Raw genomic sequence first — 18,193 nt, 5'->3', positions numbered from 1 at the left:
TGAGAGCCAGTGGAGTTCATTAAGTTCTGGAGTAGGGGAGAAGAACGTGGTATGTGGGGAGTGACATGGATCTCTGCTTTAGGAAAGTTAATTTGGTAACTAAATGACAGATAGACTTGAGTAAGGGAAACTTGTGACAGGCAAGAGATGAGAATCTGTACCCGAGTAGTAGAAGGCAGAAAAGAAGGCATATATTGATACATGTTACAAATGTGAAATCAACAGACCATGGCAACAGATTGGATATAGGAAAGAGATTTAATGAAGGGTTGAGGATGAAATCTAGTTTGCAAATCCGGGGTACTAGGAGGAGGAGGATGGTGCCCTCAACGACATTTGAGAAAGTTTGGAGGTTGGCAGGATTTAGTGGGGAATGAATTTAAATTGCATATTGAATTTAAGATGTTTAAAGGACACCTAGTTAGAAATGTTTACCTTTTGACAGTTAGAGATCTGAGATTGGAGGTAAGCAGATAGATCAGGGCTGGATCAGTAGAATTGAGAATTGTCAGCATAGAGATAATTGAATCCGTGGGAACTGATGGGATCGTGAAGTGAAATAATAGTAAGAGAGGAGAGAAAAGGGCTATAGAACCTTATGGAATAGCTATGAATAGTAAGTATAATCTGAATGAAAATCCAGCAAAGAATATTTAGAAGAAGTAGTCAAGGAGAACCAGGAGAGAGTAGTGTCCCAAAAACCTAGAAGAAAAGAGTGCTCAACAATGTCAAAACCTGAAGAGACGCCAGGAAGAATGAGGATTGAGAAAAGGCTATTAGATTTAACTGCTAAGGGATTATTAGTAACTGAAGATAACAGTTATGGTGGAATGATGAAATCAGAAGTTGGATTGGAGAGAATTAAGAAAAGTGTGAGGAGAGAAAGTAGAGGTACCTGTTGTTGTAGGCAACCTTTTCCAGGAGTTTAGCCACAGATACACATACACACAGATACACAAGTATCTCAAAATCTAGAGATGTGTAAAGAGCATAAAATTTTGATAATGGAGCAAAAAGTTAATTTCAAGCATTCATTCCTATTGAAAACAGTAGAGGGCAGCGGGAAGAGGAGATTTTTCCTTAAAATAATAAGCAGTATCTATCTAAAACCATCAGCAGCCATAATTTATAATGGAGAGAAGCTAGTTGCATTCCCATTAAGATCAGGAGTGAAACAAGGTTGCTCATTATCACCATTATTTTTTAGTATTGTAATAGAGAGTTGGCTTTAGCAATAAGAAGAGAAAAAATAAATGAAAGGAATTAGAATAGGCAATGGGAAGATAAAATTACTATTACTCTTTGCAGATGATATGATGATATACTTAGAGAATCCTAGAAAATCATTCAAAAACCTACTTGAAACAGTTAACAGCTTTAGCAAAGTTGCAGGATATAAAATAAACCCACACAAATCATCAGCAATTCTGTATATTATTGACAAAGCCCAGTTGCACGAACTAGAAAGATAAATTCCATTTAAAATAACTGTAGACAAAATAAAATACAGGGGTGTCTACTTGCCAAGATAAACCCAGGAACTGTATATATGAACACAGTTACAAAAGACTACTCACATAAATGAAGTCAGATCTTAACAATTGGAAAAATATCAGTTGCTTATGGATAGGCTGAGCTAATATAATAAAAATGATAATCCTACCCAAATTGGTCTGTTTTTTTCACTACCATGTCAATTAAACTGCCAAAATATTATACAACTAGAAAAAAGTAACAACAAAATTTATCTGGAAGTACAAAAAAGTCAAGAATATCAAGGGAATTAATGGGAAAAAAAAGCAAAAGATGGTGGCCTAGCAGTACCAGACCTAAAACTATATACTGGCTAAAAAATAGGTGGATTAGTGAAAGGGGTTAGATAAACATGACATAATAATTAGGCTATAGGAATCTAATATTTGATATACTCCTAAACTTCAGCTTCTTGGATAAGAACTCACTATTTCATAAAAGTTGCTGGGAAAACTGGAAAATATGTCAGAAACTTGGCATAGATCTACTTGCCACACCCATGACAAAATCAGATCAAAATGGGTATATGATTTGGGCATAAAGGGTGATAACATAAGCAAATTAAAACAGCTAGGAATAATTTATCTATCAGATCTTTGGAGAGGGAAGATATTTATGACCAAAGAAAAAGTAGAGAACATAATGAAATGCAAAATGGACAGTTTTGATTATATTAAATTTAAAAGGTTTTGCATAAACAAAACTAAAACAAGAACAAATAAAAGGGAAATAGAAATCTGGGAAAAAATTTTTTAGTTAGTGTTTTTGATAAAGGCTTCATTTCTAAAATATATAAAAAACCGTCACATTTAAATGAATACAAGTCATTCTGCAGTTGATAAATGGTCAAAGGACACAAATGACAATTCTGAGATGATGAAATCTATAGTCATATGAAAAAATACTCCAAATCACTATTGATTAGAGGAATGCAAATTAAAACAATGCTGAGGTATCACTTCATACCTCTCAGATTGGCTAAGGTGAAAGGAAAAAGAATAATGATAAATGTTGGAGAGAATATGGGAAAAATTCATATCACTAGTGCATTGTTGGTGGAGTTATGAAGTGAGCCAACCATTCTGGAGAGCAATTTGGAACTATGTTCAAAAGTCTATAAAGCTGTGCATACCCTTTGACCCAGCAGTACTATTACTGGGTCTGTATCCCAAGAAAATCATAAAGGAGGGAAAAGAACCCATATGTGCAAAAATGCTTTTAGGAGTTCTTTCTGTGATGACAAAGAATTGAGAAAAATGAATAGATGATCATTAATTGGGGAATGGCTGAATAAGTTAAGGTATACAAAACTTATGGAATATCATTGTTCTATAAAAATGAAAAAGTTAATTTTAGAAAGGCCTGGAAAGATTTACATGAACTGATGCTGAGTGAAACAAGCAGAATTAAGAATACGTTATGTACAGTAACAGCAAGATTGTAGGATGATCAACTTTGAAAGACTTGGTTCTTTTCAGCAATTCAGTCATCCAAGGCAATCCCAATAAACTTTGGATAGAAAACACCATCAGCATTCAGAAAGAGAACTATGAGAATTGAATGTAAATCAACACATGCTATGTTCACTTTTTTCTGTCTTTTTTTCGTTTGTATTTTTTCCCTTTTGTTCTGATTTTTCTCTCTCAACATATTTCATAAAGCAATAAAGAAAATCTATATGTGGGAAAAAAGAAATCTGCTCAAAAAAGTTAATTTCATTTTAACATTCACTGATGGATATAGTCATAGAGAATACAGAGAAATTTTAAGTTCAACTCAGGCCTTGAGGATATCTTATGGGGGATTGATGGTAAAAGGCTCTTCATATTCTCTTCTTTTTGTATGACACTGATGATTTGACTACTGGGGCTTACAATAGAGTTTAGGAACATAGTTTGAATTGTGAGATCAGGGGTTACATGTCAGATTTCTAAGGGACAAAGAGGAACTAGCATTAGAGCGTTAATCATGACAAAAATAGAAGCATAAACTTCATCCTTGCCTCTGTTTTTGGATTTCATGATGTGTGCTTTTTATTTTGAATTTTATCAGATCTTTGCCTCCAGTCTTGACTTCTTAACCAAACTCTTAAGCCCTTAAGTCCTGACATTTGAATTCGTACATTCTAACCTTTTTTGTTCCTCTTTTAATTTATTTATTAAAAATTTTTTTTCATAGCTTTTTATTTACAAGTTATATGTATGGGTAATTTTACAGCATTGACAATTGCTAAATCTTTTGTTCCAATTTTTCCCTTCCTTTCCCCCACCCCCTCCCCTAGATGGCAGGATGACCAGTAGATGTTAAATATATTAAGGTATAAATTAGATACACAATAAGTATACATGACCAGTCAGTTATTTTGCTGTACAAAAAAGAATCACAATTTGAAATAGTGAACAATTAGCCTGTGAAGGAAATCCAAAATGTAGGCAGGCAAAAATATAGGGATTGGGAATTCAATATAATGGTTCTTAGTCATCTCCCAGAGTTCTTTTGCTGGGCGTAGTTGGTTCAGTTCATTATTGCTCCATTGGAACTGATTTGGTTCATCTCATTGCTGAAGATGGCCGGGTCCATCAGAATTGATCATCATATAGTATTGTTGTTGAAGGTATATAAGGATCTCCTGGCCCTGCTCGTTTCACTCAGCATCAGTTCATGTAAGTCTCTCCAGGCCTTTCTGAAATTATCCTGCTGGTCATTTCTTACCATTTTGTTTCTCTTTTTATCTAAATTTCCAGTTATAGAATAACCTTGGCTTTTTATTTTCATTTAGACTCTAATGTCCTAAAGAAAAAGAATATTAATTTTATCCTGTTTCTTTCACAATACTTAGCATAGTGTGTTGTTCATATAGTAGGTATTCAATAAATACTTGTTGACTTAACTATTTTTATATTTTGTTCTCTTTTCTTTGTAATATTGATGCTTGCTCCTTTCTGCTTATTGCTTCCAATCTGGACTTATACATTTTGGAAGAGAACCCCTAAGGTCAGAGGAGGAAACAATGTGATATTATTTTTGAATAAGTTCTCCTAGCTCATTTGGTTTCAGTAGAAATAATATAATTAATAATAAGCTTTTGAAAACTAAATTTTCTTTGAAGTAGGAGTGAAAAGGGATCACCCACCTATAGTATATGAAAGTAACAAATGTCTAATTGGTAAAGGCACATTGTATATATTAACATACAAACCTGGACCTGGTAATTTGTTTATTTTCATTTATACTCATTGATTTTCTGGGAGTTTCAGTCAGCCTACAATAAAATTTAGTCAATGGTTGTATTAATTTTTAAAACCATGAAATGTTTGTAATGTTCATTAGTTGTAGACAAATTTAGACAGATAAATTATTTACTTGACCTGAAAAGAATAATAGTCAATAAAATGAAATGCTAATTACATAATAGAGAAATATCCCTTGCCTCCATTGGAAATCACTGGCATAATATTTTCACAATGGCAGAAAAATTGCTAAAACAATTATTAATTTTTAATTTAATTAAATTAATTAAATTAAATTAATTTAAACAATTAATTATAAAGATTATAATTCCTTCATTTTCTGAACTATTCTAAAAAGGTTGTTATTATTTTTAAATAAAATGAGTATAGTTGTCCTATTTCCTATATTCAGAATTTCTCTTTCTTTTATTAGACTATCAAAAATTTTGATGTCATACAGAGTAATGAGGAGATAGAAAATACCAAAAAATTTGTGAGTCTGGCTGCTTCTTCAGAAGGGACAACTGGTGAGTAAAAAAAAAGATGACTGAAAAAAATGTTGTGTAGAAATGAATTTGAGTCAAATATGCACGTAAGTAGACCCCCAAATTGAAGACAATGCTAAATTTCATTTAGAAATAAGTGAAAATAAAGAAGTAAAATTTCCCTATCCAAGTTCACAGTTCCCCTGCAGTCTATCCAGAGGAGTCTGTTGACCCCAGATTAATAGTCCCTTTATGGAGATGTCCTGTTAAAGTAATTATGGACTAGATTAATCTTGACCAAAACTTGCTGTATAGAATGGTGATGTTTCAAGATCTTATTTGGGTAATGAGAATTTGCCTTTGTCAGAAAGGCTTCACTTAAGTCAATGGAATATGGCTCCTGATTGGCATATTTTATTTTAGAATATGGCATACTGAAGTTGAATTTGCTATTGTTGTTAGACCATTTGAAATATTAAAATAATGCCTTTTTATATCAATGTGATAACCAAGTGGACTTAAATTCAGAATTTTAATTTGAGAGACTTTGTTTTTAGCAATACATATGCTGGACTATGTTAAAAAAACAACTCTTCATAATCCCATTTGGGGTTTTCTTTGCCAAGATATTGGAGTAGTTTATCATTTTATCATTTCCTTCTCCAGTTTATTTTACAGATGAGGAAAATGGCACACAGGGTTAAGTGACTTGCCCACGTTCATATAATTAGTAAGTGTCTTTAGTCCAGATTTGAATTCATGTCTTCCTGATTCCAGGCTTTTTACTCTATCTACTATGGCACCTAGTTGCCATGTGGTTTTTATTTTTTTAAAGTTGAACAAAACTTATCAGGGCTATTGAGAAAACTAGTGCTAAAGGATAATGGTTGAAAATCTGACCTCATGAGGTACCTTCCAAGTTTGTGATGTAACTTCTACTTAGAACCCAGAGAACTTCTTTACTTTAAGCAAGAAATCTGGACCATGACAGTATGACATGCAGAATTTTAATGAAGTGTCATAATTTCTAGTTTAGAAACAGGGCTTAATTGTTTACTTCTTTATCTAACAGGCAACTATTTCTTGAAAGGTTAACTAGGGTGGAAGAAGGGGATAGTGACAATAATGTTCCTTTCTCCCCCTCACCCACAAAAAAGAAATGACAAGAAAAAAAGAAAATCTGTAAAATATTAAAGAAGAAATAAAAGTGAACAGAAGGAAGTTTCAAAAAGGGCATAGATAAGCCTGGAAATATTGATAGTATAGTGTCAAACTTAATATGTACCTCAAGAACATGAGATTTAAAGGTTAACATACAGATCTTTTTTCTGTTCTTTGTACATATATGAAAATGTTCATATTTATTTATCTTGTCAAATTCACAATGTGGAAAGAAAAAGTTTTTTAAAGGTCATTAAATATTTCCTGCATACTCTGTCAGATGGTATTCTAAGGACAGACAAAATTCCCTACTAATTTTGAACAACATTTTCAGTTACCATATTCACAATAATACTAATCTGTGTTCTTTTTCAAATCAGTAGAGAGCAGTCCACAAAATATGTATGTTTTTTGAAGACTATGAAAAGAATGTTTTTTGTGTTTGACTTAAATCAATGGTCTTCATATTTATGTACCTTTTTGAGCTACATTTGCAATCACAGTTAACCCAGAAGAGAGCTACATGACTTGTCTGCCTTTTAGATGACTCTGATATATTAAAAAGTTTGCAATCAAAAGTTTTAGAGAGTGATAGGCTGCCCAGAAAAATTCTTTTGAATTGTAGCTGCTGCATTTCCTATTAAAATACTCAGATCTCTGTAGATTGGATGAGGTTTGGGATAGATTCTAAAAAAAGTTATTGGTAAAGACTATAAGTAAAGATATTAATTTTGTTCATCGTGAGCTTTTGTGATCCTCTACTCTCAGTGGTTGTCTTGCTTTCATTGTGCTGAATGTTTCACCTCTATGGAGAATGAAAATTGTTCTGCTGACTGTTAGAACTTAATGAGAAACTTTGTGGAATACTTTATTCCTTCTTCTAAGAGAGAGTTTCTTAGCTGACATTTCCTGCTGCTATTTACATCACAATATAATTAAACATTTATATTTTAATACACATATGTGATTTTATATGGAGAAAAGTACACATACATTTTAAAAATCCCAAATATTTTGTGGTACCATGAATGATCTTTCCTCCCTGTAACAATGAAGAAATGAAGTACTTAATACTTCTCACATGAAATTTATATGTAAAAGGTGTCCAGCAGGTGGCAGCATCAAATTAAAATACTTAAAATCTCTAAAATTGAAGACAATTTGGTTGTGAACAAAATATAGAAGATTCCCTGATAGTTTTTTTACCCCTTTTCTTTTCTACTTATGGAGAAATTCTTATAGTGAATATTTTTCTTTGCTTGATGCAGTTTTCTTTCATTCTATCAATGTCCACTTATTGCTACATCAATAATAGTAATAATAGCTGGTTTATATAGTGCCCTAAGATTTGCCAAGTGCTTTACATGTCAATCTTAAATGGCTTGTGCCTACAGAGCAGTTTCTAACTCTACTTTAGGTCACTAAAAACAAAACCAAGCCAAATCTTTTTCAATCATGTTTTTTAGACATAAAAATTCTACTTGGATTCTCCATCATGGTTTTAGGATGACACAATAACTCAAAAAGTAAATTGTTAGGGTATGCTTTGGCAGCTCCAGCCATTGTAGGAAGGCTTTCTGTATAGTTCTTTTTGCTAAGGGGGAGCCTAGGTAAGTGTGAAATTAAAAAAAGAATATTGTTGTAGAATTCAGTGCTTAGATTTAAATCCTTATTCCCTGTATGATTTTGGGCAAGTCAAAACCTCTAGGGGTTTTGGAAGCTCCCTTCGGCTCTAAATCTGTAAATCAAAGAGAAGACCTGTCAGGTTGGATATTAAGAAATAATAGCTTACCTTTATATAATACAAAGTCCTTTCCTTACAATAACTCTATATAATTATTCTTCTAATGAAAAAATTGAAGATTAGGAAAAGCTAAATGGTTTTCTTAAAGTCACATGGCTAATACACAACCATGTGCCAAGACGTGAGCCCAGATCTTTTGGCTCTAAATATAAGATGCTTTTCTCTGTGTTATGTTTAGATTTGATAATATATGAAGTATTAGCTATAAATGAAAAATATCATCATGGATCTTATGGACTGATTTTTAAATCTCTTTGGGGATTGATAAATTAAAGATAATTTCTAATTTGCCATTGGAATTTTGAATTAGAACATAAATATCTCATGAACATCTTTGAAACATTTTAATATGCAAATGTTAATCAATAATTACTTGTGAATTCTTTAAAAAGGATAATTAGAATTTATGAGCAGCAAAGTTTTTCTAGATTTCTGCTGTCTCAAGTAGTGTAACCTCCCTTCACCATGGGCCCTTGAAAGCTGCCACAAATTTAAAGCATAAGGGCCAGGAGATCATTATATACTTCAACAACAATACTATATGATGATCAATTCTGATGGACCTGGCCATCTTCAGCAATGAGATGAACCAAATCAGTTCCAATGGAACAGTAATGAACTGAACCAGCTACACCCAGCGAAAGAACTCTGGGAGATGACTAAGAACCATTACATTGAATTCTCAATCCCTATATTTTTGCCTGCCTGAATTTTGGATTTCCTTCACAGGCTAATTGTACAATATTTCAGCGTCCGATTCTTTTTGTACAGCAAAATAACTGTTTGGTCATGTATACTTATTTTGTATTTAATTTATACTTTAATATATTTAACATCTATGGGTCATCCTGCTATCTAGGGGAGGGGAGGAGGGGAAGGAGGGGAAAAATTGGAACAAAAGGTTTGGCAGTTGTCAATGCTGTAAAATTACCCATGCATATAACTAGTAAATAAAAAGCTATTAATTAAAAAAAAAGGAAAAGAAAAAAAATTAAAGCATACTTTGGATCAGGGAGTACAGTTTATATGCTCTCAGTGGATTTTCTTTGACCAGATAACCCAAAGGACATTCCAGTTTAGAGTAAAAGGTACATTGAAAAAATAATTTTATTAATGTTTTTGTTCTTGTTTCACCTAGATTTTCCAATATATCTCTTCCTAAAGTGTTATCATTTTATCACCTTACAAAGAATTTTAAAATATCCATTTCAGCAAAAATAATAAATTGAAAGGATATGACATTTTATGTAGTATTCCACATATCTTTTTTCAGAGGTCAGTGATAAAAAGAAATTTCCCATATGCATTAAAATATTTATAGCAGCACTTTTTCTAGAAGCTGAAAACTAGAAATAAATTTATCTTTCAGTTAAAGAATGGCTAAACAAGTTTTGGTAATAATAATAGCTTACATTTATATAGCCTTTCCAAGTTTACAGAGTATTTTACATAGATTGCTTCATTTAATCCTCACAACAATCTTGTGAGGTAGATGTTATTATTCTCATTTTATAGTCAAGAAAACTCAGGCTGACAGAAGGTGAGTTGTTCAGAGTTACAACAGTTAGTATTAGAAGCAGGATTATGATATCTTCTTGACTCCAAGTTTATATAGTCCTTCCAAGTTTGCAAAAGTATTTTACATAGATTACTTCATTACATAGATTACTTCATTTAATCTTCATAATAATCCTGTGAGGTAAGTGTTATTATCCCTATTTTATAGTCAAGGAAACTGAGGCTGACAGAAAATAAGTGAGTTGTTCAGGACGATAGAGTAGTTAGCATTAGAAGCAGGATAACTGTTTTCTTGACTCCAAGTCCAGTGCTCGCTCTACTATGCTACCTAGCCACTTGTGATAGCATTATGGTACATGAATATAAGAGTATCATGATGCCATAGGAATCAATGGTTATGATAAAATAATAACTAATATTTGTATAGCACTTTGGGATTTGTAAAGTACTTCATCTATTTTATGTCTTTTGATCTTTATTACAACTCTTTGAGGGTAATTTTACAATTTCACCATTTTACAATTGAGGTAATGGAGACAGAAAGAACTTAATCTTTCAAGTAAGTAAATGAGGCTGAATTTGAACTTGGGTTTTCTGAACTCTAGGCTCAATGCTATCTCTTATTTTATCACCTAGCTGCTCTAGAGAAACATGAGAAGACATAAACTAGATGGAAAAACATGAATTTAATTAAATAGCCTAGCAAAATAAATAACAAAAAACCACACACACACACATACACACACACGTCACATTGAGATGCTTCTCCTATAGACTTCTATATGTTAGTGAGAAAGCTTTTTGTGAGGAGAGGGCACACAATATAGGGAACACATATCATTAGGACAGTTTCTGGGGACTGCATCATCGTTTCAATCCTTTCCCAATCCTTTCTCTAACACTACTTACTCACTTCTTCCTCCTGTAGAACCCTGACTTTGGTAGTGTGGTGATACCAGATAGTTGGGGGTTGCTGCTGTTTATTGTTTTCAAAGAGGACTATGATATATCAGGGAGGTGCTGCCATGACATTCAAATGAATTAGACTTAAGTGAGGGAGAGCAAGGTCACCAGCCTTACTCTCTCCGCTGGAACCATCTGGATCCCAGTGGCAAAATCTAGATCAGAACAATTGTAGATGGCCTGGGATGTAGTGGTGGCCTTTTAAAGCTGTCTTTCCAAGGTCTCAGTTTGACTGAGGAAACACCCATTCAGTGTTTAAGGCTAGGTAAGAAAGAAATGAGGCAAAGAGTGGCATTTTTTTTTTTTAAACACATATAGTGTAGGACCTTCTTTATAATCTCCTATACCAATTTTCCATTGGGCCTTTTATGCTTTAGGGAAGGAAGACAATCCATTGATAATCTCAAAAATGGCCTGCCTGAATTTATGATCAAAGAACTAGAGAATATTATTAAATGCAAAATGGATAATTTGATTACATTAAATTAAAAGTTTTTGCACCAGCAAAACCAATGAAGCCAAAATGAGAAGGGAAGTAGAAAGCTTATAAACAAATTTTTTAATAGATTTTTTTTTGATACATCAGTATAATAAAAACAGGTAGGAATTACATTTTAATCTTTTCCACAGTACTCAAAAGTGCTTTGAGTCTTATATACAGTGAACAATGTGTTGAACATCTGGTAAAAAATCAGATTGATTAAAGCTGGAAAGGACTTCAGGTACAGGGCCCTAACTCTAGATGAAATCTTTCCTATGAACATATTATGAATTCCTATATGATGTTAGCCAAGTCCTTTTAAACTCTTTGAATTCTTCAAGTTTTTTATCCAGAAAAATGAGAGGCTTATACTAGATCATCTTTGAAATATGGAAACACTTTTTTACAGCCACTGTTTCTGATAAAAGTCTCATTTCTCAAATATTTAGAAAACTGAGTCAAATTTATAAGAATACAAGAATATTCATAAATTGCCAAAGCATACGAACAGGCAATTTTCAGATGAAAAAACTAAAGCTATTTATAGTCATATGGAAATGCAAATTAAAACAACTCTTAGATATGCCACCTCACACTTAGCTGATTAGTTAAGATGACAGGAAAAGATAATAACTATTGGAGGGGATATAGGAAAACTGGGACACAGTGTTAGAGGGCATGTGGGAAAACTGGGATACTAATGCACTATTGGTAGAGTTGTGAACTGAACCATTCATTCTGGAGAGCAATTTGGAACTATGCCCAAAGGACTTGAACTATATATATACCCTTTGATATACCCTTTGATCCAGCAGTGCCATTACTGGATCTGTATCCCAAAGAGATCATAAAAGAGGGCAAAGGATTCATAAGTGCAAAAATATTTGTGGCAGTCCTTTTTGTAGTGGCAAGGAATTGGAAATTGAGTTGATGTCCATTATTTGGGGAATGGCTGAATAAGTTATGGTATGTGAATGTTATGGAATATTATTCTATAAGAAATGATGAGCTGGCTATTTTCAGAAAAGCCTGGAAAAATTTACATGGAGGTGATACTGAATGAAGTGAGCAGAACCAGGAGAACTGTACACACTAGCAAAATTATGCTATGATCAACTATGATAGACTTAGCTCTTCTCAACAGTGTTGTGATCCAAGAGAATTCCAATTGAGCTGGAAAATGCCACATGTATCTTGAGAGAGAACTATGGAGACTGAATACAAATCAGAGCATACTATTTTTACCTTGTTTGCTTGCTTTTTCTTTCTTGTGGTTTTTCCCTTTTGTTCTGATTTTTTTTTCACAATATGACTAATATGGTAATATGTTTTAAAAATGATTGTACATGTATAACCTATATTAGATTGCTTGCTATCTTAAGGGAAAGGAGGGAGAAGGAAAGAGAGGACAAAACAAAAATGAATGTGAAATCTTATCTTTCTATGTATAGAAAAAGTTTGAGAGGGAAAAAAGAATGGCTTTCCTGGTTTCTTAAAGGGAAACTGGTAAGAGTATATAAAAAAAGGCATTTTTCCTACCACAATTTATTCATAGCATTGTATTGACTGACCTATTAACAGAGGTCTCTAAATTGCATGCTTGTTTAAGATTTTTGTATTTGGAACTGAAAGAGATTTTAGAGATCATTTATTCCAACTTCTTCATTCTACAGAGGAGGAAACTGAAGCTCAGAAAACAGAGATACTTATAGAGTGTGGAGCAACTATACCATCATATTTATGGGGAAGAATTTCCACTGGATCTTGGTCTGAGGTGAAAGGGGAAGATCCATGAGAATGGTCCTCTAGGATATGTAGCATACCAAAAGGGTGACTTTCTCAGTGTCATAAGATAGTCTATGGTAGAGGGTAGCCATCAGATGGACTAGATTTTAATTCCTGGTCCTTAGACTCTTAAGTCTAATATTCCCACATTCTGCCTCAAACTAGCTTGGGATTTGTACATTCAATTCAGTTCTGTATAATTCTATATAACAATTCAATCTGTACAATACAAATTGGCAAAATCTTTGAAGGGTAAAGTTTGTTGAATTCTATTGCAAGATGCTTTTTCTTTAGAATTTAAAATTAAGACACGTATTCATACCATCTTAAAATCAGATCTTCCATTGAAACAAATTCACATTTGTCATTTGGTATTGCATACAACAAATCATCATTAATTAGTGGAGAAATTAATAGGAAACCAGATTTTTAGTATTCAAAAAAAGTATAAGTTAATTACTTTCCATGTAGCAATTTAGTTAAATTAAGCACTTAAAAATATTGCTAAATTTTGTACTTTGGGCTTGTTTTATTAAATAGCTAAGACTCATTAATAATCAGTAAAACCATTTGCATGCTGAAGATTAATGACCTGAGTCCCTAAAGCCCTTTTTCCCCTTTTCATTAGTTTAAAAAAATCATTCCACATCAGTCTGATTTATTCGATTAATTTGATTGGTAAACCTTTTCTTCACAGAAAAACTAATTCAATTTAATCCACAAATCAGTGCTATCTAAAATAATTCATGGTTACCCTATACCAATAAGTTTAGTTTTATATTTTATCTTTTTAGCCTCTGGCATTTTTCTTTTACTTCCTTTCTTTGCCTGCAATAAGGGACTCTTAATCATTTTCATGTCATGGATGCCTTTTGCAGTCCGGTGAAGCCTATGGAAGTCTTCTCAGAATATTGTTTTTAAATACATAAAATAAAATTTATAGGACTATAGAACTATACAATGAAATGTAGTTATAAATATACTAAAAGTTACAACTTCATGAAACTCAAGTTAAGCACCATCAAATGATCAGTCATGGATTGTGTCTGAAGAGATATGACTCTTAGGTCCTATGACAATATAAGAGCTATGTTATCTGGAGCGGAGACATTTTTAAAAATATTTCACCTTTGGTAGATGTCTTCAGAGTTGTATAAGGAACAGTTTGTTCTGGCATTAGTAATTTTTTATATGTATATATTTTATTGTATACTTGAAAGATTGTATTGTATACTTGAAAGATTGAAGTATATGGTTCTTTAATTCCTATGCCAACGGCAGAATACATGACACCCACGGGGTGGGGAGCTGCTTAGTCAAAATAGTCATAAATGCATTGTTAAGTTGAATCTGGAGCAAATTAACATGATCAATGCCCAGCCTCAGAAGTATAACACCACAATTGTAGGCCCTTCCAGACAATCCAAGGTCCTGAAATTGCTCATGTTTCTGGATATTCTGATCACTCTCAGAGGAATGACCACCAGCCACAGTATATATACATGAAGAAATAGATTATCATTACCTTTGTTCATCTGAGCACTAAGGTTTATAGTACATTAACCATAAGACCTATAAGTGATATCAAGCAAACACCAAGATGGAGAGACCAAAAAAGCCCAAAGACTTTTAGCTATCAGTCACTCTCTCATATGGAGCAGTAGATGAGATACTTAGTTTGGGAGTCAGAAAAACCAGGGTTCACCTGCTACCTTAGATACTAATAGCTAGCTGCATAGCCCTGGGCAAGTAATTAACCTCTCTGTATCTTAGCTTTCTCATTTATAAATTGAAGGGGTTGGATTGCTTGTCTTTAAGGTCCTTTCCAGCCCCAAACTTAAGATTCTATAATTATTGCCAAGGGAAGATATGGCAGACAAGAGCAGCATCTATCTAGGATGTATGTAGTTGCAAAATTTTATGGAGGATCTCCTGTTTCCATGCTTTTGTCTTGATTCATGGACTTATTTATAGATTACATTTCCTTCTCACCTCTACTTCATAGCTTCCCTCAAGATGTTGCTTAAACAATTAATTTTTACATGAAACTATTTCTGATTTTTCCAACTGCTAGAGCCCTTGTCTCAAACTGCTTTGCATTTAACCACTTTTGTAGTTATTAGATTTATTATTGTTATATTTTTTATTTTCTATATTATCACACATACTATATATACACTACATATATGTAGATGTTTAAATAATTGTCTCCCATTTTTGAGCTTTTTGTGAGAAGAAACAGCTTCATTTATTGTTTTTTGTATCTTCATTGGCTAGAACAGTGCTTGGAACAATACCTGGAACCTTGTTGGGTGGTTAATAAATGCTTGTTGATTGATTGATGAATAAAAAAGTTAATTGAACTACCCAAGGTTCTAGATAAAAAACCATCATAAGTGGGATATTTCAAAACTCTGCCTTTCAAGTCAACAAGCACTTACTAACCATCTACTATATGCCAGGCCCCATGCCAAGTGCTGAAAACATAAGGAGAAAGGGAATAAACATTTTTAGAGTGACTACTGTTTCACTTGATTGTTAAAACAATCTTACGATATGGGTGCTGCTGTTATCCTCATTTTATAATTAAGGAATCTGAGGCAAACAACATTTATTATCAAGCCCCATTTTACAATTGAGGAAAGTTACACAGTGTCTTACCCAAAGTCACACAGTTGCCAAGTGTGTGAGGCTAGATATGAACTCATTTCTTCCTGACTCTAAGTCTATACGTTTTATCTACTGTACCATCATATATCCCATAAGCAGTCAGACAATAAGATAGAAAAGAAAGAAATTAGAGTATTAGTGTTGGAAGAAATAGGTTCATTAGATACATATAGGGAATACAATGCATGTATTAGAAAATTGTAGCTCATGAAAATTTAGTAGGAACTGAGAGGTTAGGATATTTGGGAGAATGTATACATATATATATATATATATATATATATATATATAGATATATATATATATATATGTACATATATGTGCGGGTGCACACACACACACACAATGAAAGGATGTTTGTTCATTTGGCTGTCTCTTGTGAACCAAAGATTGATTGTGATGACCTATTGACATGTATATGTCCTTGGAAGAATGGGTATTTTTTGACAACAATAAATTCTGATTGCTTAACAGTTAAATAATTTGATTAACAAAGAATAAATATTGGAATGAGGGGATGAACTTATTCTAATGAAGGGGGGGATGGGTGAATATAATTTTGATTATGTCATTCATTCTTTCTTTTTTCTTAGACCTCTACCTAGAATTCAGTCACTCTTGGCAATGTAGTGAAAAGGATCCCACTCAAGCCTGATTAGAACACATGGACTTCCCCATTTAGTTGGGAGGAGGAGAAAGTTAATTCAGTCTCATCATAGTAATGTAATGGCAGAGAAACTGAGGCAGGAGAGAGATTAGAGAGTTTTTAATATTTTATTAATGGGAGAGTAAGATTGACTGGACAGGACTCTCGTCTCAAATTATCCAGTCAGACAGAGATAAAGATATACTGGGACCAAGGAATTCATATTGGTCCCAGGTCTGGAGGAGACTATCATCTCAAAGAATCCAGCGTCCAGCATCCACAGCCAGCCGCCATTCTCCAGCAATGAATGGAGAATCTCTAACCTTTATATACCTTTTAGAGACAAAGAAGAGGGAAAAAGAGCAGGAAAAGCCCAGCTGGAAAAGGCTATGAATCAAAAAGGAACCCAGAGATAAAGATGTCAGTGAAATATCTTGGAATATTTTAGAGGGATGTTGTAACTTTTCAAGGACAGAAGATAATCAGGAAGTCTACTCTCTTGTTTATCTTACTTGGGCTAACAATTTATATCCTTAGACTAATTGGTCCTCAGCCTTCATGGACCAGAGGGAGATTTACAGCTTAGGGGAGTAACTAGGGAGACTGAGACAAGGGAAACTTGTACAAGGAAACTGAGTCAGGACAGTTAAAGAAAACTGTGGCATAACAGTAATGTCCTTCAGATGTGACTGAATGAGGCTGATTTTTAAATGAAGAAAATAGGGGGAAAACTTTATGCATAATTCAATAATTGGTTATTATTTTTATGAGCAATTGGGTCTTTAACACATGATCACTTTATAATATGGCTGTGACTATGTATATTATTCTCTTGGTGCTGTTCAGTTTACTTTGCACATGAGCATGAATTCATATAATCTTATGGTTTTTCTGAAATCATCCTACTCATCATTATATATTATATTATTATATTATATATATTGTTTCAGTCCATGTAAAATTATGTGACCCTATTTTGTGTTGTCTTGGAATAATATTGGAGTGGTTTGCTATTTTTTTCTCCAGCTCATTTTACAAATGAGAAAACTAAAGCAAACAGTATTAAGGAACTTTCCCAGGGTCACACAACTAGTAAATACTTGAGACTAGATTTGAACTCAGGAAGATGAGTTTTCTTGACTCTTGGATCTGCACTTTATCTACTATGCTGTCTAGCTCCTAGAGTTAGCATTCTGAGTAGAAATGAATAGCACAATCAACAAAATTCAGGGTCAACTATTTAGGATCCCTCTTAAATTTCACTGTCAAAATATTTTTTTGTCTTTATGATTAAGCATACTTTCTGAAAATTAATATAATTGCTCATTCTTGGAAAGCTAAAATTGAAAAAGACTGGCCCAGTTAATGTTGTGTATTCCTGATATCATGAGGAATTCATTTTTTTTGGCAAATTTTCCTTTTGTGAATAATTGTAATATTGCAGGGTAGCCTTAAGAACTTAGGATCCTAGTAATGGAGCTTGCAGGCCTGGATATTTTAAAATTTGCCTTCCTTTCCTTTCTCTGATTTTTGTTCTCATGAACCCATACACATAAAGTCTGAATGTTAATCTTCTCTCTTTCCAGTTGAACTGACATGAATTTAAGAAATATATGTGTAAGAAGGGAATTGAGAAGTTCCAATGAGAAAAGAGACCCTCATATTTTTATGATTACTCTGTGGGCCTAGATATTTTTCTCTCTTGCCTGTACTGATTGACTGACTTTTAATTAATAGATCCTTTTCACCCGGAACAAGAGGATTCCTTTGTTTCTGTGTTTCACACGCAAATTCCTGCTGAAGAGTACGAAAACTGTATTGAACAAGCCAGGAAAGGTTGGTTTGACTTGAAATCATGCCTATTGACAGCATATTTTAACCATAATCGACAACAAATGCATAATTGAATTTTATTTG

The 18,193-nt window shown here is 33.2% G+C and overlaps 1 protein-coding gene across 4 annotated transcripts in view; it reads left to right on the top strand.

The window, feature by feature from the left end:
- FSIP1 (fibrous sheath interacting protein 1) overlaps window positions 1–18,193 on the top strand; it is a 271,977-nt gene that overhangs the window by 22,172 nt on the left and 231,612 nt on the right. For all 4 annotated transcript variants that reach the window (XM_051977060.1, XM_051977059.1, XM_051977063.1 and 1 more), the window contains exons 5-6: window positions 5,197–5,290; window positions 18,014–18,112. In XM_051977060.1, coding sequence (XP_051833020.1) covers window positions 5,197–5,290; window positions 18,014–18,112 — 193 coding nt within the window. The remainder of the gene's footprint in view (window positions 1–5,196; window positions 5,291–18,013; window positions 18,113–18,193) is intronic.

Source organism: Antechinus flavipes, chromosome 2, assembly GCF_016432865.1.
Source record: "Antechinus flavipes isolate AdamAnt ecotype Samford, QLD, Australia chromosome 2, AdamAnt_v2, whole genome shotgun sequence".
NCBI lineage: Eukaryota > Metazoa > Chordata > Mammalia > Dasyuromorphia > Dasyuridae > Antechinus > Antechinus flavipes.
This window is presented reverse-complemented; position numbering and strand designations above follow the sequence as displayed.